This window comes from Pezoporus flaviventris, unplaced genomic scaffold, assembly GCF_033815535.1.
Source record: "Pezoporus flaviventris isolate CSIRO_AGI_PZ_B2104156 unplaced genomic scaffold, CSIRO_AGI_Pfla_v1 ptg000031l, whole genome shotgun sequence".
NCBI lineage: Eukaryota > Metazoa > Chordata > Aves > Psittaciformes > Psittacidae > Pezoporus > Pezoporus flaviventris.
Genome location: NW_026892579.1, coordinates 31,481,366 through 31,506,902, shown reverse-complemented (window position 1 = coordinate 31,506,902; position 25,537 = coordinate 31,481,366). Strand labels below are relative to the sequence as shown.

General features: G+C 39.7%; 1 protein-coding gene across 5 annotated transcripts in view; it reads left to right on the top strand.

Moving 5' to 3' along the window:
- The window catches only part of MCPH1 (microcephalin 1), a 122,543-nt gene extending 114,125 nt beyond the window's left edge, over nucleotides 1-8,418 (top strand). For all 5 annotated transcript variants that reach the window (XM_061460646.1, XM_061460645.1, XM_061460647.1 and 2 more), the window contains 2 exons: nucleotides 5,896-6,133; nucleotides 8,122-8,418. In XM_061460646.1, coding sequence (XP_061316630.1) covers nucleotides 5,896-6,133; nucleotides 8,122-8,177 — 294 coding nt within the window. In that variant the 3' untranslated portion in view covers nucleotides 8,178-8,418. The remainder of the gene's footprint in view (nucleotides 1-5,895; nucleotides 6,134-8,121) is intronic.
- Nucleotides 8,419-25,537: the final 17,119 nt, after the last annotated feature.

The window sequence follows — 25,537 nt, the reverse complement described above, 5'->3', positions numbered from 1 at the left end:
ATGAAAAACACTGCTAGCAATAAATGATGCATTTCATGCCAAAAAGTGGAATAAGGTTCTGGGTGCTGTTATATGGTAGTATGGGTTGAACCAGTTGGGCTCCTGGATCTGTGTGATGTTCCCTTAACTTAGATAAGATTGCTCAAAGCTGAGGATCTATTTCTTCGTGAAGCAGCTTGCTGAAGTTGTTTCCAGCTCTTAACATGCTGGTTTACACTGGAGGGCACCAATTTATTTATCTAGTACAGCATTTCAATGTAATTTCTAAAGCTTTTAAAGATTACTGTTTCAATTTTAGTATTCTTAATGGATTAAAAAAGTCAGCAAACTGCTAAAATAAGTTATAAGAAATTAAACTAAAATCATTACCTTCTAATTTAAGTAGGAAATATCTCACATATTGTTCCTACAAAAACAGAGCTGCTGTTTGGCTTGTTGCTTCTATTAAACCTGATATTTAGAAAGATGAAAAAGAGAGCATTTCTTCTTTGTCCTGCAGGAGTACTGCACTGTTAACACAAACTTCCTTGATCCCTGTAGGGTCCTGCAGATTCTGCAAATTCCTCGCTGCAGGGTAACTGTACATTCAGAAGTCGGCATGCTGCAATACGCTCCTCTTTATCAGAAGCAGGCTGATGGTCCACTTGTGTGGATGTGTTTGAGCCCTTGATGTTCACATGTACATGGTGTTCCACATATGTGTTTTTCTTTTAAATTTTTACTAAATGACGGACTGTCTGTAAACGCATATAACCATGCAAGTGTAACACTTCCTAACAGCGTTGTAGTTTTGAGTGTGTTCTTCACATGGTCTTTGTACAGAATTACAGTATCTGAAAATATAAACATTATTTGGCCAGTATATTTGTCCATACTGAAATCATATGAATATTCATATCTTAGAGCTTAATATTTTGTCAGCAACATCACCCAACTATATTAAATATTCATATAGATATAGGCTATTTTATGTGTCTGGTTTTGCTAAATTTGTACATTAGCAAATCATAAAGTCTGATTTTTTTTTTTTGGTTTAGCAATTTCATGGGTTTCTGTCATTTAGTAGTTGCACAGTGGTGAACTAATCCGTAAGACTTCAACAGTCAGATCCTCTTCTTTTTAGTGAAAGTGAGCAATTTGTCATCAACTTCAAATGAAACAATACTTGGTCTTTGGAGAGATATAAGCCATAAAGCATACATTCTCTCTTCAAACTTATGCCTGCAATTTTATCTTCTGCTGTCTGCATTTACTAAAATGTGTTTACTATTTTTGCAAGTAATAGTAATGAAGATACAACTTTCCATAAGTTCAGTAAATCATTAAAAATAGCCGGTTCATATAGAGGTTGATGAGTTTTCCAATTCTATATTAAATGCTCAAATAGTAATGATAAATCTTTTTATTTTTGTAGATTTATTCATCTCTGATGAATAATAGAAATTAAGAATACATATTTACCATAATGCATACATGGGTTGTATAATGCACGAACAAATTTTCAGACATGTAGAATTATTACAGATGGCTACATTGTATATATTTTTGAAGCGAGGACTTCACATTTTCAATTATAGCCTACAGATATAATTTCTATTAATTGTAATACATCATAACTATATTGTCCATTTAGTTTTCGTGAAGTGTTATTATTCTAATAGCATTTCAGACTGGAGATTTCTTCATGTACTATTTCCTGGAAGTGCACTGAAAACTGTGCTGTATATAGTACATTAGCAGTTTCAATGCTGAAAAAATTCCAAGTACATCCAGAATAATTGTTTTCTACCATTTCCTATTGCATGAATTCAGGTACGCATTCAGATAGAGTACCTTTGTGGGGCTTGATGGCTATCTCCTGAGCCTCGTGAAAAGATCACACCCTTTGAATTTTATGGAGGTTTGTGTTTGTTCCCGCACCCCACCCAGCAGGACCTATTTTTATGAAGATCTAGGCAAAAAATGCAAAGTTTTGGGTTTCTTTATAATATATACTTTTTTGGCTTGTGGGGATTGAAAATCAGTCACAGGAGGGACAACAGCTGGTGAAGTGGGTTTTGTGTTGTTTGCTTTTGGTTGTGGGGTGTTATTTTTAATGAGGAAAGGCTCTATTTATTTATCATACATTCTCCTTAAGGTTTACTTCTGTCAATAATGATTTTTTTTTTCCTCTCAAAACTTAGGTTCAAACAAACATCTAAATTATGAGGAATGCATAAATATAAGAGGCATCTTCCTGCTGTTCATCCAGCTAGTGAAAGAATGAGGTTAACACTTAGGATCTTACAAGAAAGAGTAAATAGATGCTTTCATAATATTTTGTTTTTCTGTCCATCTGCTAATGACTATAATGAGAAAGGAAAATTGGTGCTGTCCATTGTAATATTGTAATGTTGTACAATTACACAATTGTAACCGTAACTACTGACTGACACATGCACAATTTGTGGAAATAGTCACTTTTGGGGTCTGATACTTTTCCCAGGCTTGGTCTCTACTGAGGATTTATTTATTTATTTGTAAAAGCTTATGTGAGATGTGTATGGTTTCAAAGAACTGGGAGCACCCCTGGAGTGCTGCAAAGGCTTTGATGTTACAAAGGCAGCTGAGTCAATTCAGGGGTAAGGGCTAGATTGTGCCCTCTCATCCCATCCTAAAATTCTCTGTGGTCAGCTAGCTGCCTTTTCAGCAGCTGGCCAGTGGTATTTCCTTCAGGTTAGTGGGCCAGAAAGCAAAGTTAACCTTTCAGACTACTCTCTGAGCATAAATGCTGTGATTGTTCACTATTTCTAAGACCTGTGCATGGACCCAGTGTGCTTGAACAAATCCAAGCACAGCCTGTAAGAAAAGCTCTGGTGGTGGTGATCAGATGAAGGAAATGTAAAGTTGACATTTCATGCTGAATCTTTGCTTCGACAACACCACCAAGATGTATTGTGTTCTTACCCTGCCATCCCCTCAAGTTCACTGATAATGCACACAGCTGGAATTTTAAAGCCAGTTAAATAAAATCCTCAGCATTTCATTCTCCTGGGTTCTCTTAATGTATACTAAACGTACAGAATAAAGCATGCTATTTGTGGATACCAGCTGAGGTGAGTGCTGTTGGGTCCTTGAAATTTGGATTTCCTGATTTGATGATCAGCTGTGTGCAAACTTGCTTTTAATAGTAATTTGATCAAACAGTTCTTTCTATAGCAAGATGCACATATTAAAAGACTATGAAATTTTTTTATTACAGTTGCAGCAAATAAATCCTTTCAGGGGAAATGTTTGAGGAAGCGGGCATACAATTAGCCCTTGTAAATAATATGCCCTAAAATATGTGAAATAGATTGGAATGATTTATATTTGGTGTCTTCTATCTAACACAAGTCTTACTGCATTTTGAAGATAAAGGCTTCTCAATACTATTAATTTTCATCTTTAAAATCTTCAAGTGTAACCTCTGTATTTTTCAGTTAAATCTGATTTATTTTAGAAAAAAACAGCATTAAAGTCTTTTGGTAATTTTCTTTCTTCTATTGGTTGCCCCTGCTGTGTGCCAGTTCCAGAGAGTTCCGTGTCAGATCAGCTAAGATGTGAGGGTAATACGAGCTTGATCTGAAAAGATTGTTATTTTTCATTATAGTGCATTCTTTAATTTGCTAACCTTTCATGTGCTAACCTTGCAAGCACTTTTGTAGTTTCACAGTTGGGCAGGTTTTTAATTCATTAAAATGAATGTCTGCAGTCCTAGTAATACCCAGATCACAACACTGCTCTGTACATCAGTGATTGCAAGGTGTTCTGTGTTCTTGGGCTGGTCCCATTTTAAGTCACTGATCGTGGCCTCTAAGCCTCCCAAGACCCATCAGCAAGTGGTACTTTTAGTGAATGCCAAATCTGACACTGTATAATAAAACTGTACAGTGATTTGGTTTTCTGTTTCACATGACATCAAGATGCCTAGCAGACAGATATTCATAGAAAAGCATTCTTCTCAGATGGAAGTGTAAAGTATCAGGTGCCAATTTATGTACAGGAAGGGCCATCAGATATATTCAATGAGTTGGTTCCTCCAAAATGTGCAATATAACTCTGCTTTGATACTGTGATCAACAATATTATTTAGCAGCTGTTTGACTTTCATTATTATGTGTTGTGTCATTCATAAACCTAAATTCACAGAAGAATAGAAAACAAAGGGGTTTTTTTTGGATTGTGCTTGAGTCTTTTTGGCCTGCTTCATCCATGGCAGTTACTGTCTTTATAACTTGCAGAATTCAGGAGACCAGCCAAGGAATTAACAATCAGAGAAAGTTGAATTATTTATTGATGGAGATCTCAAAATGCAGATTGGGAATGACTTGTCCAAGAATAGCAGAGGACAGCGGCACAGAACCACTGAGCTATGACGTCTCATGTTATCACGGGCTTCACGCTTTTTAAGTGCTTCATCTAGCTAATCGATCAGAGGTGCTAAGGCAATTCACTCTGACTTTTATGTAGTGATCTGTGAATACGCCATTAAACTGGCTTTATAAACCCTTTTAAATCAGGTGAAGACTTACTTTGGCTGCACATCTGCCAAGCACATATGTTACACAGCATCACAGTATCACAGTATGCTAGAGATTGGAAGGGACCTCAAAAGATCATCTAGTCCAATCCCCCTGCCGGAGCAGGAACACCTAGATAATGTTACACAGGAATGCGTCCAGGCGGGTTTTGAATGTCTCCAGGGAGGGAGACTCCACAGCCTCCCTGGGCAGCCTGTTCCAGTGTTCCATCACCCCCACTGAGAAGAAGTTTCTTCTCAAGTTTAAGTGGAACCTCTTGTGTTCCAGTTTGTACCCATTACCCCTTGTCCTATCATTGTTTGCCACTGAGTAGAGCCTGGCTCCATCCTCGTGACACTCCCTCTTTATATATTTATAGACACTAATAAGGTCACCCCTCATGTTACTGCATTTAATTCTGAAGTTTAATTCTTATTTATTAAGAATTAAAATTGAAGTTTAATTCTTAATAATTTCACAGCACGTTTGTGCCAGGACTGGAGGAAGGAATCCACTCAAGTAATCTCTTCCGCTGTTCCAGTTACACCTCCTCACTGACCACAGTTTCACATTCAGACATCTCATATAAACCAGATATACACAGCAACCTTTCCTCTATGTAATGTGCTCATGTTGATCATCTGAATGAAAAATTCAAGCATGCAATAATATGAAACATTTATTTTTGTTCTCGTCTTACCATTAACACCAGTCTCGTTATAAATTTTCCAGACTTTGACAAGAGATACAGACACGTTATATGCAATAACTTGGCAGCTCAAAGGCAATCTTGTTCCTCTAGGAAATACAAGCTTGCCTTTTTTTAATTTTAGTATGAAAACTTTACATCTGGGCAGTTGGTATCTGTGGAGCACAGGAGGGGAAAAGGGGTGCTAAAGTAGTTTAAACTCTGAATTGGATAAGTTTGTAAAGCTCTCTGATACAAACTGATGAGAACTATATATCACAAAGGCTGTCAGGGTGTGTATTTGTGCTGCAAGACTGTAATGATTTATAATATCCTTTAAAATTTGTGTCTGATGGCTAATGTTACAAATGTAAGAAGGTAAGATTATGGTGAAAAATAATACTGTCAAGTGCTTTAAAAAGTTTTATAGGTAAAACCTATAAAAACCTCTGACCTGTAACAAAATAGTCTAAACTCTGTTTTGAGAATTGTATTGATCAAGTCCAGCAAATTCATTGTATAGTTTACCCAACAGTTTCTGATACACCTGAAAAAGTCATACACTCATACTATAATTCTGGGTTTTTCTGAAGACAAGGAGTAGTTCTACTTTGACTGGAAATGCAACCCATCGGTTAATTAACTTCCTTGTTCCCTCAAATCCAGGTCTGCAGACTTCAGCGTCACCTATCCACAGGAAAATACCAGCAGAATCTCTTTTCAAACCAGCCTGTCATGTTTGTATCTCCTACCAGTCAGCCACCCTGCGAAAAGCTAATTGAACTTATACAGCTGTCAGGAGGGAAAGTATGTAACGCCCTACGTCAGGCAAAGATCTGTATAGGAAAAAAAACAGGGAAGAAGTACCAGGCAATAAAATGTTTATCAGAAAAATGGGTATTAGGTAAGACACTGAATTTCAATTCTCATAAAATATTATGCAATATGTATTAAAAAATTTACTGCAAACAGTTCACTAAACTGAGGTTATGGAGGAAAGAAAATGCACAGACTGCTACAGTCAGGTTTTTAGGAAGGTTGTATCCATGGTGAGGACTTTCTCTTAGTACTAAGACTGTTTTATGATGGTCCTGGTACTCACTGTTGTAATTTTACCATGAACTAATTTCATCCAAAGATTTTCAAACTTACTTTTTGAATGATTGTTTTATATAGAGCAAACTAAATCATGGGGAGAACCCCCCAGGATAATTGCTTTTTAAATGGCATGTATTTCAATTTCGGATGCAGTAAGAAAGGTTTTTAACTGGTATCAACTGGCATAGCACTCCTGAAATATGTGAATTGGCACCCTTAGATAATCTGTCCTGAATTATCTACTGTACACCTGAAAGACAATTTTCTACAGTCTCTATTTCACTTGCAAAAGGTTTCTTTTTAAGATCTGCTGTTAAGTTTCTAAGACTTGTTAGTCCATCACTTTACTGCTACAGACACCACAGTTCTAAGTTATCTGTTTGCAGGAAATCAGATATAAAATTGCAGTATCCTCACCCTCACATAAAAGCTTTTGATAATCTATGTAGGATTCACAGCCTCCAGTCCAACACTTTTTCAGACAAGGAAAGGGTATTTTCCAAAAAGGGAGCTTTTGCATGTTAAAAAAAAAATAAAAATAAAAAATTAAATTTTCATCATACACTATGTTAAACTCCCCTAAATAGTGCCTCACTCAGACTCCAGCAATAACAGTACAACATGAATTGACGCTATATGAGACTAGCCAAGCAAGTCCTAATCTCTTGACTGTTAATGCAATCAGATCATAATGACTTAAAACCTGAAAGACAATATCACTAAATAAGAAAGGAAAGGTGAACCATAAGGGGAAAATACTCATCTAAATGCAAATGTTGATACTATGAGAAAGTATAAGATAAAATTGTGAAAATTTGAGAGAGGCATAAGAAGAAGTCATTGCTTATTGTGCCTTTCTCTGGCTTCAAAGATGACTTGAAGAGAAAGTGTGGCCAAAAAGCAAGTGAAACCAGAGATTTGTGCAAGACTAATAATACGATGTAGTAAATTAAACACAAAAGTTTCACATAGTAGTACTCCAGTCATAAATTCCAAATGGACAAAGGTAATGATCTAAAGTGGCTTGCAGTTCACATGGCACATTCACTGTTTTACTGGTCTCATGGAGCTGTGCCTCACCCCAGGTCCAGTATCTCATGAGCTATTTGCAGCTGGACATGCCACGCTCAGCCCATCAGTGGGCTGAAGGAATTGCATATCTGACTGCTAATGAAAAAGACCTCTGAATTCTTTGTGCCCTTTACAAATTTCTCAGTTCTTTTTTGCAGTCTGAGGATGCCTTTTCGAATTGTTATGTCCTGTTCATGAGGCACAGTTATGCAAGCTCCAGCTAATGGATATTAAATGATGAATCATCAAAACTCAGAAAAAAGGGATTTCTACATGATACTTTAAAGGAAGGATACAGGCCTCTGAAGTTCAGTCCGTTTCTCAGCAACTGTTTACATGATAGTATGTCACCTGTAAATTGCCATCTTGATAAAATAAATCAAATCAGATCCGAAGTGCTTTCTAATCTTTGACACTTCACCATTGCAACCCGGTTGGTTTGTGGCTATCTGCTTTCTGCTCGTAATACCAGCTGCCAATTAATTCACCCAAGGCTGACCACAATAAAAAGCATACACGTAGATAAAGCAGCACCTTTTTTAAAGTAAAGTAAATGGTAAGTGCTTTCAGTATTATCATTTGACTGTTTGCATTTATTTTCTGTCTGGGTTTTCAGCTCCACAAACTGTTTTATACCCAAAATTGCTCTAAAGTACATTGTGCTTTATAATCTCTTTCTCTTGTATTTTATCCTAAATAATCCCACTTTTTTATTTCTTTTAGATTCAATCACTCAGCATACAATATGTCCCATGGAAAACTACATTTTTCAGCTGTGAGCTAACTCAAGAGCTTCCATATGGTTGCAGGAAAACAAGCCTAGTTTGGATTCAACAATAAGAAAAATCAGCTGTAAATAAAATTTCTAAGAAAATGCAAATTACATATTTATAAATACAAGGAAATGTTTTCTACATTTTTAATACTTGTGTAAGTGTGTCTAAGTGTTCATCTTGTGAAATCTGTCGGTTTTTACAATAAAGTAGTTCACTAATAAAAATTATCTTGACCTCGTTTTTATTTATTTATTGAAGACCCTTGGACCTAAAGTTGAATGAATCATTATTCACTGGGAGGAAGTGGAAAGACGTTTTCTAATCTCTCAGCAAAGTTGATCATGTTACAGTGCAATTAAAAGATGTGTGTTCAGTGTGGGTGAGTGTGTCCAAACTAGATCTGGTGTAGTCAGCAGGAGCTGTTCTACCAGGGTAGATGTATGGATCCTGTGGGCTCCTCTGGTCCAAATGCCTCTGTAAATTTGCAGATGACACCAAGCTGTGTGGGAGAGTTGATCAGCTGAAGGATAGGAAACCTCTGCAGAGGAAGCTGGACAGGCTGGATCAATGGGCTGTGGCCAACGGTATGAGGTTCAACAAGGAGAAGTTCCAGGTCCTGCATTTGGGCCGCCACAACCCCATGCAGTGCTACAGGCTTGGGAAAGAACGGCTGGAAAGCTGCTTGGTGGAAAGGGACCTGGCAGTGCTGATCGATGGCTGCTGAACATGAGCCAGCTTCTGCCCAGGCAGCCAAGAAGGCCAGCAGCATGCTGGCCTGTATCAGCAATAGCATGGCCAGCAGGGCCAGGGCAGTGATCATCCCCTGTGCTCAGCACTGGTGAGGACGCACCTCAAGTACTGTGTTCAGTTCTGGGCCCCTCTCTACAAGAAAGACATTGAGGTGCTGGAGCAGGTCCAGAGAAGGGCAACAGAGCTGGTGAAGGGTCTGGAGAACAAGTCTGATGAGGAATGGATGAGGCAATGGGAGTCATTTAGTCTGGAGAAGAGAAGGCTCAGGAGGGACCTTATCACTCTCTACAACTGCCTGAAAGGAGACTGTAGTGAGGTGGGGGTTAGTGTCTTCTCCCAAGTAACAAGTGATAGGACAAGAGGTAACGGCCTCAAGCTGTGCCAAGGGAGGTTTACATTGGATTTTAGGAAAAATCTCTTCACTGGGAAGGTGATCAGGCATTGGAACATGTTTCCCAGGGAAGTGGTGGGATCACCATCCCTGGAAGTGTTAAAAGATGAGGCCCTCAGTGACGTGCTTTAGTGGTGGTCTTGGCAGTCCTGGACTTAATGACCTTAAAGGTCTTTTCCAGCCTATTTGATTCTATGATTCTGTTATTTCAAGTTAATATTATGGGACAATCAAGATACAGTGGTTTATAAATGTTGCCATTCTATTGCATTCTTCTAACTTTCTGGGCTTTTTAAAGGATTTGGATGTACAAGCTCTAACTTTTTTTTTTCAAAACAAGTTCAGCAGTATCTGGGTGGAAGGCTGGTCTGGGTACAAACTGCATTTTTATAGTTGCTTTGTAAAATGTTAAACATACTTCTTAGTGGAAAATCTCCAAGTTATTGGAAAATTAAACTGACTTTATTTTCAGAAATATTGAGCACCTGTAGCTCAAAAGGTTAAGATCCTGTTTTCAAGTATCTTAGTGCTATAAAGCTGGGTTTAGTATATAAACTAGAAAAAGTAATTTATTGAGGTCTTTTCCTTGCTTACTTTTCTGATATGCACATTTTCAACAGAATCTTAGCTAGGGAAAGTATGGTTGATACAAAAAATTGGAAAGCTACAAATTGTACTGTTTATAATCAAAACTATTTACCTATTTACTGCAAAGCACTGGTATCAGGGTATCACTCTTCACAATTGGCCTTATAAGCCCTTTATAAAGAAACTGGTTGCCAAGTACTATAGACTAAAATACAAATACTGAAACAGGTTGTGACATGAACATATGGTTTCCAGTAAATAACAGAATAATTTATTCGAATTGTATTGCTTAACTTTGAATATTACAACCTCCTAGTTTGTTTTGTAGTAATTTCCTAAGTGTACTACCCATAAAAATCTGTCACTATTAATTTATGTAATATAACATTCCAATTCAGCTTTCTCATAAATCTTCTTAAGATAAATCTCAGCTATTTGGTGTCCATGCCCATGGCAAGTGGGTTGGAACTAGACAATCTTTAAGGTCCCTTCCAACCCAAACCATTCTATGATTCTACGATTTTATTTAAGTTGTAAATTCTCGGATCAACTGTTGTTTTCTATTAGTCACATGTGCAACAGATTTGACAATTAGAAGTCTGATATACTTTTTTCTAAATCAGAATATTTCAGATAAAAAAAAAACCCTGTCAATTTAGACAATTTCATCTTAACTTACATGGTTTGATAGAAATCCCCATCTATTGGCTGTTCTTGCAAAATCTGCAGTACACAGGTAAATATAGCCAGCAGGAAATTAAATACCTCATTTTGGTCTCGCATTATGGGCAATAGGAGTGCTGTCCATCTGTACCGACTGTTGCTTCATAGTAGTACATAGCAAACACAGGAGAGGTTAAAATTAAATCCAAGGACAAGCATGTTGCACAGGCAATAAAAAAAGAAACACTATTTCATGTTTATATCCTGGAGTCCTTCACACAGCTTCTGACCTACATACCCATGTGTGGGTCTTCAACCACCTCAGCACTGGAAGGAATGTGCATTTCTACCTGAGACTTCACCAGGAAAAGTCGCCAACTCTGATCATCCCCTCAATAAACCTACATTGAAAACTTGTCAAATGACTGATGTGCTGGAAGAAATCCACCAACTGAAAAAACACTTGTACTGATACTGAGGTCCTAAGGACAGTAACAGAAGACACGGCAGAACACCCAGCAACATGAAGCATCAGTGATTCATGGGTAATTTCAAGTTGATCAGGGCTAACAGCTTTGCAATGTAGTGTGTTTAATGGATATTTTGCCTTAGTACAGCACAGCCACGCACTCTTACTTCTACAAAATGGTATCATACTCACCTGGTCAAGAACCTAGGGGTTTTATTGAATCTATTTTTGTGGAGGAAAGGTTGTCCTAACCTTACCTTTATCTTCCTGCATTAATATTATTGCTGTTCATTTGTAAACACGACAGCTTAACTGCCATCTCTCCTCAGGAAGCTCCTGCACCCCCGCTAGAGGCTGTCTAACAAATCACATTAGAAAGATTAAGGATCTTTCTAAGTTAGCCTAATTTTATTAGGAATCTGTTTAACCCAAAATATATCGAAAGCCAAAATAAGTATTATTCCTTCCTGAGATTTATATTAGCTGAGCTAATTTTTTTAAGTATTTTAACTTCCAGCACAGGTCCTACTTTAACTCATTTTACCTAGTGGTGTAGGTGATACCACTGGGATGCACAGACTGCGAATGTCCCTTCCCTCCTTCCTCTTCCAGAGATAAAAAGAAGTTTTACCACACTGATTAATTTACTGGGGAATCACACTGACAAATGCAGAAATACTGAGGACAAAAACGGGCATAACCTTGAAGATTGTGTTGCTTAATCTGTGTCAGAACAGCAGCAAAACTGGTGTCCTCTTCAAACAGTATATCCTTAAATTCGGATCTCAAGCAATTTCTTTATAGTGACTAATAATATCAGATTGGCTAAAGATGTGTTTGAAAGCAAGACTGCCAGAAACTCATAAGGTGGATGGATTATGTATCTCCTTTTTCCCCTTTCTCCTTTTGTAATCAACTGCACTGGGGAGATGTGTATCTAGTGAGTAAAACCCTCTAAATATTCACAGTGATCCTAGTACACGAGCCATCTGGCATTCAACTACTAAACTACAGATTTATTGAGCTGGTTTTATGGATGTTTTCCTGACTCAACTACAGGCAACTTTGTGCAGATTGTTACTTTTTTAATTAAAATAACTAGTACAAACTATTGCATCACTTGATTTTCTGTATAGAGTTCCACTATACTAAACTTGAGTGATCTTAATTGAGCTGTATAGAACATAATTTAGGCATGACTGCATTATGTGGTAAAGTATTATCAGCATATTCAGCACTAGGAACCTGCTCATACACTTTCATTTTTTGGTGAAACCTATAATCAGCTTAGGGAGTGTAAGGCAAAGGTGCTTTAAATTAGTATTTCTGAGCAGGATCAGTGGCTATGTGGAGCTGTGTTTCTAACATTTCTAGAGCATAAAATGGAAGTATGTCAGGAACAATGTCTAGAAAGCTGATTAAACTATTTTTTCCCTCAACAGCAACACACAACCCTGGAAAAAAAATGGAATATTTGCTCAGACTGAAAACTGAAAAGCATGAAAATGTCTGTTTGTGCCAAGAGTCTTCTTTAATGATAGACCTAATAATCAAATGGCTGTAATCCTATTGTATTAAACGGAGTTTTATTTCTGATCTCCTTTTATTGCTGTATTTCGGAATGGGCTCTTTGCATGATATGACCAAATAGTGAGCTCTCAAAGAGCATCACATTTACTAACTACAGCATCACGCAGCAGCTGACATTAAGGTGGTTTAAAATTGCCAGTAGTAAACAATATCTGCTGCTGAGGTTACCAGCACAGGTGTCTGCTAAGAGCTTTTGCTGCGAACTGGCAAAGGTGAGGTTTTCTTCAGCTGATACCGATGTGAAACAACCCTCTTCGCACTCAGGAGAAGCTCAAACTCCTGCATAGGGCTGAGATGTTGATAGGTAGAAGCCAGGTGTAATGTAGCACTGCAAGTTTCTTTGAACTGCTGGAGTCTGCATGCTTCAGAGGCTGATTTGTGGCATAGTACTTCAAGATGTATTTTTCTCTCTCTGGCAAAACTGCTGTCCAAACCCAGAATTACAGTTTTTGTCTTGACTGCTGTTATCTTTCCCTCAGTCAACACTTGGAATATCAGTTCCTCTCCTCCACTAAACTCTTATTCCGAAGATTATTCGTACAGTTCTTTGACATCTTCCCTGTTTTAACCACTACTTGTTTCGTTCCTCCAGTTCATCAAACAAAACCTTTCTCTTCTGAGCTCTCATCACTGTAGTCCAACCCTCCCTATCAGGTCTGACATGTACCTACTTCTGATTCTCACTTTTGTTTCATTAAAAGATATCAGCATTAAGTATTAAATCTTGGGAGGAGAGAGTGGGATGGGATGGTTAATAACCCTTTTCATGCTTGTTTTTTCAGGCTTCCCTTTTACAGTTTACTGTAGAAATCCATTGTGCAGTCTTTCAGCCTATTTCCTACTTCAAAGCTCTCCACTTCTTTACCACTGTAGTGCACTGCAGCTGCCTGGTTAGGGGTAGGCTGGTAGTAAGTTATACTCTGAGCTCCTGATGGGCAAAGAACTATATATTTGCTGTTGTATTTAGATGATGTTACTCTGTCCCATCCATTCCAGCCCTCTGGTTCATCTGGCTCCTCCACATGTTCCCAAAGGAAGCTCTCCAACACAGTGACCTGTTTGTGGGTGGACAAGTGCCTGGAACAATCAGACTCTACCTTGCCATAGAAATGGAAGAAGAGTCATAACAGAAGAAATTCCAGTTGTATTAAGGTAAGACACAGGATATGTACTTCGCGCGGCCCCGTGCCTATTTCAACAAACAGTAAATAGACAGTAAATATTGTAACATGTTACCCTGGAAAGACTCTGTAGAATCAAACTGTATGCAATGCACATGATATGCTTGGGCCTTAAATTATTTCTCAGGCTTTCTTTCAACTCAGGTAGGGCTGTTTTTTTCTTTAGACCATTTCTAGTTGTTGACTTGCCTACAAGTGCAGGCAAAGGTAAAGGAAAAGCACTTTCCAGATTTTCTGCTCTGGAGTGACACATTCCAGCTTAGTCACTCACAAACCAGAAGTTCAGTCAGGGGAAGTTTTGCTAAGTAGTTCCTGGGATCTGGAGATAAGCCTAAAGCCAAGATCGGAAGATAGCATGACTTTAAATATTCTGTGCAACATGTGTGGGTTAAACTAAATCAACATCCAAAATTCTGCATTATACTATTTAAATGTTAAGTTGAGCAAACTTGGGGGGGGTTGATTTTAACAGCTGTGGAGAGCATAAAGTTTTTAGCTCAAGAAATGAACAAATATGGACCTGTTCTGATGTGCCTGATGTGTCAATTCATATGAAAATCAAGGCACTCAGAAAAATACTACAAGCCTGTAGATACTTGACCTCTGTGAAGAGCCTAACTGGTCCCTGTGCCACATCTGATGTGCACTTAAGGAAATCTGGTGCTCCCTCTCCCCCCAGCTGAGTATTTCTGAATAAGTTGAAATTCACACCCACTTGAAATGCTGACTTGGGAATACACTTTTTTGGACACATGCTTCATCATTTTTCAGCTGTACACAGAGATAAGCATTTTAGAAGTTTGGAGCAGAGCATTTCCTCCTAGAGAAGAGAATTTATATTTTCCCTGACATTGCCCAGGCAACACAGGCTTGAATAAAAAATTGACGCTAAAAGCAGAGTTCTCTAGTCTGGGAATCAACACTGTTATTTTATTCCCAGCTACATCCAGTATCCTACTTGAGAAGAATGTCCTTCGTAAGTGCAGGGATGTTGAGCATATTTTGATGACCCGTATAAAAGCTATTAGAGGGCATGAAGATGCAAATAAAAGAATATGGAATTGTAGAGTGATCCAACTCGAGATTCACTTTCCCCTGACTTTATCCAGCCTTTTTCTGTACTTTCTTTTCTCCCTGCCTCAACCCCGTTACTAGTAGTGGTATTTCATGTCTATTATATTTTTAAAAGTGTTGTATGACCCACAGTCTCTAAACAGTACTCTCCTAAACAGTATGACAGCCACTTAGCCACAAAATCAGATCTCCTCTTCTGCCTTCCCATTTGAAATCTTTTGTATACGTAGAACAGCAGTGATGAGCCACACACAAACTATGAAGCTATAGAAATCTCATGGGAGATATGAGTTTGAAGCTGCCCAGGCTAACAGGGGCTTTGTAGTCAAGTCTTCGGTTCTCTAGATGCCTTTATGAGGGTTACTCATACCATCTAGTTTGATATATAACCTGTAATATTTAAGTTCATTTAAGTTAGAAGTCTAGGTAAGCATGAAGACAGCAGAAGCAAGAAGACTCCTAATAAAGGTTGTTTGAACACCCACCTAAAGTTTTCCAGGAGATTATATCATTAATGAAGAGAAGTGTGTATCTCTGAAAGCTTCCTCTCATGCCCAAGTTAGAGAGCTAAAGGTACAAGTAACCCAAAAGGTGTCTGCACATTGAATTCAAGAAAGGTTCTTTACTTCCTGCTAGGCTAGCAGCATTTTCCTTTGCATTTCCAAGCATGCAAGTGTGCAGTTCTGATGTCCCTGTATCTAAACATATACAGTACATGTTGAAAAGGCTTAGAGAGCGGCAGCAAAGTCAAACCTACAGAGTGGTCTCTGGGATTCTCCTGCCTGGAAAAGAGGTGGCTGAGAGGGTGATGTTGCTCTTCACACAAAATATAATCAAGCTATGGAACTTAGTGGATATTAGAAGTTTATATGGATTTAGAAACAACTGATCACATTCAAATCAAAATTATCTGGCTCAAGAAGTTCCTGAGCTAGGAATTGTTGGAGGCTGGACAACTGCTGAATGACATGATGACTCCTTCAATCTTGATGGGACCAATTCCAGGTGCTTTCTGGCCTTTTTGCTGCCAGACAGCAGTTAAACAAGATATTATTCATCTTGCAAAACTAGTTGGAAGCAATGGATACGATGATCTACCATAGTCTGCAATACTGCAAAGAGACAACATCCTTCCTGATGAACCATTACATCTGGTCAGGGCAGCAGATAAGATGCATCAGTGGCTAGGGCACAGTTCAAGGAAGTTAATGACAGCTAAGTGTGCGACGTCTAAATTGTGACTGTCACTCCGATATGGTGTGGACTGAATCTTATGAATACCATACTATCTAATCATTATCTTTCCAACCCTGGAGGGGAAAGTCAGCACCCTAGCAATCTACGTCTGTGGTCCCATCATTACTGCACCAAGAAAGTGGTGCCTTCCTTTTTTCTAGAGTCCTTCCTACACTGCTAAAAAAACATGCCTTCTCATATCAGCGTCACAAACCTGACATCCTTCAGGAGCCAGAGACTAGGAACTAGTTTCCTGTGGTAAATAACCACAAGAAACGACTAGCAAAGCAGTCAGCTCTGCCTATTTTAACTCTCCTGGCACACACGCCATGAGCTGTTCCTTGTGGCATGCAGTGAGTAGGAAAGCTTGCTCACTTACAGGACTCCCACTACAGTTGCCAACCATCTCTGTGTCTGTAGTCAGAAAGGGATCTGTGCTGCTGCTGCAGCTAACTGCAGCTGTCCCAGTGAAACCTGAAAATTACATACTGCTCTCACCACGATGAGATGCAGACAGCAGACTGGCTTAGCAGTGATGTGCCATGGCACCTTCTGCAATGCTGTTCCTTGTGGTGGCTAGTTTGAGAAACAGCTTTTCGCAGGAGCTGCTTGAAGTTACCCATAGGGTAAGCCAGTCCACAGCACACAGGCTCAGGCAGCAACAGAACGGACACAGTGCAGTCCTGCAATACAACCAAGAAGCATCTGGCTGAGAAACCACTGTTGGGTGCTTTTTTAATTTGTTGCTGTTGACTGGAACTGCTTTTTCCTTATAGCTGAGCCTCTACTGCTGAGTGCTCAGATTTGGTGCTACAAATCATGGTATTGCACCCCTGATTAATCAGCTTTGGAAAGAATAGTCTTCCTATCCACATTGCTTCTTGGTTATTTACACATTCCTAGTAATGGCTAGGAATCATTCCGTATTTGAAGTAATTATACATTTTTTTTTCTCCCTGGAGCCATTTTCTTAGTAGCTACCGATTCAAACTACTAACATCTAAAATAACATCAGAATTCTTTCCAAGTAATCAAAGAATAGTGTTCCAGGTATCTTTAGGCAGCAGAAATGTTTCAATTTATCAAGAAATAAGTGAAGCCACACTTGATCTCAACTTGATAAATTCTTGCTTTTGTATTTTTAACAGAATTAGCTTCAGTTACTGAAGAGTCAGAAAATCTTTGCTTTTTGCAAATCAGGAATCTGCTCTGTTGTAACTAATATAATTTACTTACATCAGTGGCCTCCTCTTTTTTCCAGTTCTATCTTAGTAGCTGGACTCTGTAAAACCAGCTATTCACTAAGATGATTACTACTTCACTCCCCAGCAGGACAGAACAAATATTCTTAAGATACCTTCCAAAAGCAGATTTTCAACTTCCAATGCAGAGAAAAAAATGTGTACAAAAGTACAATCCCGTTATACAAGGAAAGCAAAAATACATGGGTCTCTCAGGAAAACTGGATAGTGCAAATCGAGTGTGGGAAAATGCTAAGAGCTTCAGGTCACGGCTGACATTTAAACTCAACACCTCTGCTTCTGCATTGCTATTACTGGTAGCCAGTGACGTAAAACACTGCTTTGCTCTGTGTTTGATATTGAGATAATTTGCACAATGAGCTACTAAATACAGCTATATTTACAGACTTAATGAACTCATTCTTCAGAATATAAATATGGGTACCTAGAAGCAATGTTTCTTTTTAACTAGCAGAGTTACATTTCTTTGTATGACCTGTGTAAGAGAAGTACTAATACCTGCCTCTTCACAAGTGTTTCATATCCCATTATCACTGCCCATGATTCAAGTAACTGAATACCTAAAAATTGATGGCTAAATTTGACAAGTTAGAAAATTCCAAAAGAAACTACTGAGGTGACTTCCCTCCATGCTTTATTTCTGCTGCACAGAGGGTCAGAGGTGCTTCGTTCTTGACCATTGCCTGTGATCTCCTTAATAAGGGGAAAGACCAACTGGATCAGCACAGGCTCTGTCAGTCCACTGCTCCTGTAAAACAATCTGGTGGTATGGTTTGTGGACAAATTATGCTATTTATTTTCCATCCTAGTTTTTTAAAATATGTTGCTGTAAAACATTTTTCTGTCTTTTGGGGAGAGAAAAGGAGCTCAAATCTTGATGATTTTGAGGTTTGGAAAAAAGGGGGCAAACTGAATAGAAGTAAATTTGAAAATACTGTTTAAAAACACCCAGCACTGCCTTAGAGAATACTTGATTAATATACATATGGCTGGTAATAAGGCTGTAAATGGCTGCATTACTACCAATAGAAGATGCCATATGGTAAGTTTGCTTATTAAAACACAGGTTCATCTGCAAGCTTTTAAGTCTGTTTTTTTCTTGCCGCATGAGGTTGTTGAATCATTAACAGAATCATGGCAGTGTTAATAAAATGATTTATGAAGTTATCAAAATGCCAGTTGTGATAAATTGGATCGTAAACTCAAGCCACTCCTAAACTGAGCTTTGACTCTGTCAAACAAACTTTACTCTAACTTTGGTCATCAGCCCTTTATACCATGAAGGGTAGTAAAAGCACAAGTGCATCAAGTCAAGCTCTGATGGCTTTCTTCTTCCAACAAGAAGGCTGAGGTCTGAGCTTGGGGAGTTATTCTGCACATACATCTGCATGTGATTGCAATGTCATCTCTGAAACCTGCTATACCTGAAGTGAGAGGTGGAGGTAAAAAAGGATACCTTACTTCAAGGGGTATTTTTTACCCCAAGAGACCTTTTTGTCCACTCCACTGGGAGTTGCTGCAAAAATAAAGCCAAGTTGGGGGAAGTAGGGTAAAATACTGGAAGACTAGGCAGATGGTTTGTACATGCACATAGCCATCCCATGTTTCTATTCACAGAGATTGTAGGCACAAGGTAAGACAATCTAGACACCAGTGCAAGTATGCTTGTCCCAAAGGCTGGAAGGACCACCAAAGGCACTAGCAAGCAAAAATCCATGTTAAGTAAGAGGTTGTTGCCTACCTGATTAGTGACATTACCACGCAGCAGCAATCTGATGACCAAAAAAACATGTCAAACTGCAAACGATACAAGCTTTAAAGACATGTGCACAAATTTCAGCATTATGCAGGACCAAGGACAAGTTTGGCTTAGAGCAAAACTGGCAGACCATTTATTTGAAATGAGACATTTAAAGAACAAAATGTGGGGTTTTCTGAAGATAATAAAAGATATGCCTTTCAATACTTGAAATAATCCATTTATCAGTGATACTAATTGAATTTGCATCCGCTGATTGTGTTCAACTCTCAGTAGTCTGGTAAAGAGATATTCCTACAGAGATCTGTAATTACTACGGAAAATTCAGGCTTGTCCCAGACAATTTTGACAAAAGCATTAAAAGCTTTAGAGATTATTTTTGTTTGAAACGCAGTCAGTCACTAAGGTGCTGTGAGGATGTCGGGGCCCAGCCAGTCCAAGCAACCACCCCTGCAGCCCAGCCTGCCACCATCCACACACAGGCCATCCCAGCTGCAAGAGCTTCAGATTGAACCCTGCCCCAGCGCACAGCCAGGAACATGCAAAATAATGCACCTGGTGATACCAAGCTCCTGCTGATGCCTAGGGGAGCGCACTAAGAAAGGACTCGTGCACAGACTTCCAAGGTTTTAAAGCATAAAGAGATTCAATGTACCAAAACAGGCAAAGACAGCAGCTCTAACATAGATGCAGCTGGCACAGGTTTCCTCTAACAGCCAGTATGAATAAGCCTCTGGCACAGGCAAACACTAACTTGCTGTCAACAGCCACAGCTAAAGGCAAGCATGCAGGTCCTGACCACCCTTTGTCACCAGGCAAAGTCAGCAGGTGCCCAGGGGCAGCCTTGGCCACCACGGAGCCACGGGCAGGAGCCCCTTCTCCTGTTTTCACATGTCGAGTCCATTTCACTGGATCAGTGTTTTTACTTCATCTTTGATTCCTCCTTGTTTTCATCCATCTCAGTTAGCCCCATCCCACACTCAGAAGTCTCATTTAATGTAACCGATGGATAAAAAGCATATGCAACATTTTCAATAAGATTTCTGACTTCACCCTTTTAACCCAAAGAATAACTATAAATAGTTTATAATGTCTGGGATTTCCACAGCCTAAGTGCAGCTATAAATAGTTCTAAACATTTTCCCACTTCATGCTTTTGAAAAGAACATTCTCCACTTCCTTTCTTGGAGAACCCCTGGGAATAACACCAGATCACAGTTCAGAAAATATGTATATTAAGCGAGTTTAGCAAAACAGAGCTAATAAAGTTGCTAACAGCAGCTTTCAAACTAATTTCGCATAAGGAAAGGGTCAGGCGTCCTCTGCAACAAGTTCATATTCATAATTCACCCTATGCCACTCAAGCCTGCCATTTGTGTAAGTCTCTATTCACTCAGCCCATCAGGGTATTTTCAGGGCTTGTTTGTTTTTGCAAGGAATTCGTTGTTCTCCGAGCCTCACAAGCAGTGCCGGGATTTATTTGTATTTACTTGAAGTACGTGTGTGTTCAGCGTTTGGTATTTCAGAACACTGCGGCAGGACACGTCCTTTCGACTTGCGTCCTTTTCACGCACGACTTCAGCGACCTCCCGCAGAAGCCGGCCGGCGCTGAACCGCCGAGCCCGGGAAGGGCGCGGAGAAGGAGACCGCGGCTCCGCGGAGCCTTTCCCGTGGCGGCTGCGCGCGGTGAGGCCGGGGCAGCGCAGCGCGCGGTGGGGCCGGTTTCGCGCGCTGAGCGCGCTGCCCGCGCTGCCCGCGCGGCGTCGCCCCCTGCTGGCGGCACCGCCCCTTCCTGCCTGCCCGCGGGGCTGGGGGGGCCGCTGCCGGTGAGTTCTGCGGGGCAGGCGCGCCAGGAGACGCGAAGAGCTAATAGGAATGCCCCTTCTTGCGAAGAGTAAGGTAGTTTTGCAACGGGCTAGGCACAAGGAATCTGGTCAGGCTGTAGCTCGAGGGAGGATGTTTCAGAAGGAGAATTAAGAAAAGGAGGGGAAAAAGCCTGACCTAAAAAGCATGCTCTTCTGCCATTCTGTCCTTCATTTCTTCCATGTTGTCTTTTTTATTTTGCCCTAAGTTACCACAGTCCTTTCACTTCAAAAGGTCTAGAACCTCAGGTATCTATTTTATCCTTAATGTGAAGATATTTGGAGCTGATGATCAGGAAACAATGGAATTCATCAGTACAAAAAATTATAAATTATTTGGTCAAGGACAGCAGATAATGTATGTCCTAAAGAACAGGTATTTGCAAGATGCAGCGCACGAAACAGCTTCACACACAAAAATTTAGGCAGCTCAGAACAGTAGAACAGCTCAGTTTAGAGGCACAAGCCATTTATTCTGAGGCCCGGAAAAGCATTCGTGTGAAAACAGAAAATCCCGCTGTGCCATTATATCTTTTCAAAATATAGAGCAGTTTGCTGAGACCATTTTATGCATGGCTTACTTGTATACAAAAATCTAGATGAGCAGTAATTAAAGACCAGATTCAAAACAAACAATTTTAAATTGGGCCTAGAACTGGCAGGGATGTTGAGTTCCTAATATTAGATGGCGATGACTTCTGTAAACAAGAAGCATGAGAAGAGAAGGTCCTAACCCTACAGGACTCCAGCAACTCAGAGAAGCTCCATACTATATGGTCTAAAGTGTGTGATGGCTAATAGTAAGAGCACAGTAAAATAGTTTAGCATAGATAAAGTCATGATGCCTCCAGGAATTCAAATTTGCTTTCTTTTGATGCTTTAAATCAAAGTAGTTTTAAATGTGTATCCATGCAGTGGGAAAGTTGTATATAAACTAAATGCAAATGGTCTGTCATGTAAGCAGAACCACAATGCTGATTCCTTAAAAAGAGCCATACCTTCCACAAGTATTACTACTGCAGCCTGTTTGCCTATCTGTTAGGTGGTATGCAAACTCTGCACCCACATAAATAAGCAAGGACTGAACGAAGTGAGGCTCACTTCAAAAATACCTCCTTTTTTCATTGACTCAGGTTTAGGTGGTTCAGATAAAGAAGTTGCTGAGATAATGGAAAATTCCTCAGAACAGAGAAGATCTGATGGTGCAGGGGAAGAGAGGGCTCTCTGCACTGCCACCTCTCACAACACTGTTGAATAGTTTGGCAGCTGGAGGGAACTGGATTTATTTTTCTTGAATCCACTGCTCAGAAAATGTGGGCACATAACAAACCTTTGTATTACTACTGATCAACCAAAAAGAAATCATTGAATCATTAAGTGGTCTGTAACCCACTTGAAAACATTCTACTCATCACAGATTGCCTCTATATTAAGCTAATAGTGAGAAAAGAGAAGCAATGGCTCCATGGCTAACAATAACAGACAAGCCTGATCTCTTGGTGAGGGAGAGGAGGTAGTGGCCAGTATATGTTCTCATTCAGGGTATTTTTGAATCAGAATTGTGATGTCTTTACCAGCAGACCAGTAAAATGATTCTGCTGTTGTGACAGTAGGAACATAAGCCTGAAACAAAGCTAGAGGAATAACTACAACTTTGATACACAAAACTCCTCCCACCTTGGAAAGAGCACTGAGAATGTACCAGCAGTATGTTGCACTTACAGTTACATGGGATAATCCCAGAAATTACTGTCAGGTGAAAAAGAAAGGGAAAAAAAAAGTTATAGCTTCCATTTTTCCATCACAAAGTAATCTGCAAGCACTTGTGCTCTTTGGCCCAGATTCTTTTTCTTCCAATGTTGTTTTTCAAGTGGAACTCCTTTACTAGTAACCATTCATTTAAATAGTCATAGTATGAGCCACAGCCTCTGAACTAGCAATTTCATTCATCTCCCTTCCCTGCAGTGTTTTCCCTTTGCATGTCCCTATCTATGTAGGGTACAATGCAATCCACTCTAATGGATTCAACTCAAAATGCTGCTCCCATTTGGCATGGAGCAAGTTCTTACAGAACCCAAAAGCCAAACACGTGTTTTCTAAATAGAAGTAACATGCTGAGAGGGCTTCATTCAAGTTTCAAGCCTTAACACTATTCTGGTTAAGCTCTACTGTGCAGCTGAATGTGAAAGTAAGCTGAGCTAGGAAAGAGTTAAATGATCAGGCTGAAATGTTATTCAAATATCATGAGTTAAAAGCTCCAGCCTAGCTGCAAAGAATAAAAAAGGGCACAAGCTTGGCAATGTTCCTAAGGCAGTAAAAGCAATGTTTAGAGAGAAAGAAATCTTTGTGTGAATGCAAAAAGGAAACTCAAATTGGCAAAATGGAGCAAGGAAAATGTATCTGGGTGATAGCAAACTGACAGAATACAAATTTCCCTTCATACAAGGAGAATCTCCACGAATTTCAGCATGGCCACTGTCAAAGATCTCATAATATAGTTGAGGTAAAGCCCCAGCAATTTTATAGTCTGTTTTTAAAATTTCATTTAATCTGTAATTGTTTCTGTCACATCTCACCCTCCTCAGTTTTCCACTCCAAGAGAGGGAGTCAGTTACTTCTTCCTCACCCATCTATGTTATAAGAAATGCTGAGAACTCACATGCTCTCTCATTGGCGTGAATGGGGCTTCTGATGATGATTTCAGTAAAAGGGGAACCTAGGCACCGGCCTCCATGGAAAATTTGCAGCAAGTAGTAAGGAATGTAAACCTCTTGCCTCTTCAAAAGAAACAATTAGCTAGAGGAATGAGATTACACTAAATTGGTGTGATTGCTGACTGTTGCCAAGAAAGGGTGGTCCCACTGCCTCCCCTGCAGTGGACCCAGTCCAGCATGGACACATTGAGCTGGATCAGTTTGCTGATTTAGGAGAGTGATTACCCTTTGCTTCTTGTTTCAACGGGTTAGTTTTCTGGGGAGTCATCTGCTTAATCAGATTCAACCTGTGGTCGTGCAATATCTAAATCCCATCTCAGGGAAGCAGTGAGTCAGCACAGGGCTGTGGAGAGTGGGCCCATTCCATACCCAAGTTAGGTATACTGTGAAATTGCCCCATAAGAAAAGTATGAACAGAAGCTTTAGTGCTAGTCTGTGAAGGACAAGAATGAGAGTTTCTACAGGGTTCAATTAAAGAAATTACTGAGCATCCCTTTTCGTAAATGGGAAACCTGCCATTGAAAACTGGGTGGGGAAAATTAATTCCATTTCTGGGAGGTTTGTGTTGCTTCAGAGTGCATTCATCCGCCCACCTTGCCCTGGCAGTGAGAAAGTCTTCACAAAAGGCTGTGGAGGAGGGATGTATGCTGCCCTGCAGCTGCAACATCCCTTAAACCTGCTAAACTGGGTAGACTGGGCAGGAAGGGGAGGCGAGCCTGGTGAGGCATGTCGGTCAGCGTGGTGGCTGACACGATGATCTAACCAACACCACAAACCCCATGGGAAGGTTGCACTGTCCATACTTTTTCAATGAGTTTACTCTGCCCACCACCTCCCTGCCACACAACTCACAAAGTTGCTGGCATGGGAGGAATACTACTAATTGAGCTACAGCCCCTTCCCCTCTGAGCTGGGCATTCAAAGCTTTAACCCAGCAGGGAGACAAGGGACATTCCTCACTCAGTATGAATACAATCGAAACATGGCATGGTACTTCTAATCAAATCCTGTTTAGAATGATTGCCTCTGTAGAACTGTCTGTAAGGAAAAACCCCAGAATAACTCAGTGAACATCTAGCTCAATTCACCATTGTTGTCTGTGACCAACGCCAAGCACATCCGAGAAAAGGCCACCATTGACATAAATTCCTGCAATCATATGAACAAGTAGGAATATCTTCCTGACTGTACCTGGAATTTGGCCAACAATACATTAATAGCCTTTGTAATTTTCTCGTAGGTAATGTGACCAGAGGCTCTGTATACTGAAATAATTATGACTTTGGAGATTCCCTAAAGAAGTTCCTATGAGAAAAGGGTTTCTGGGTAAGGTTTCAGGACTCCAGTAAATTGCTCAGGCTGTAATAAAATTACAATATTCCTTGCAGTGACAGAAAGTAAGAAATCACAAGATAATGCTGGAAATGGATCCCTTCAGCTGGAAATGTGTCATTACATGATCTGCTAATATTTGTTTCTTTCTTTGTATTTTCAAAGCAAAGTTGGACGAAGGGTACCTACTTGCTGTGCTGGTACTGACTGATGGAACATTCTGGAATTTATCTGTTTATATACCTATCTGCTTATTACAAGAGAAGGATGGAAATTTAACTTTATTCAGCACTTTTATAACCAGCTTTTTCTTATGAATCTAACTTTAGTTTTACAGGATAGGGTTCTGTGAAACTAAGGAATACACTTGTGGTGCTGCATGGGAAATGTCTTGTTTTTAATGAGTTGCCAACTTAATGACCTGTGGGATTTCAAAGTTCCTTTTTGGTTTTAAAGGAAATGATTAATATATATTCTGCCTTTAATTATGGT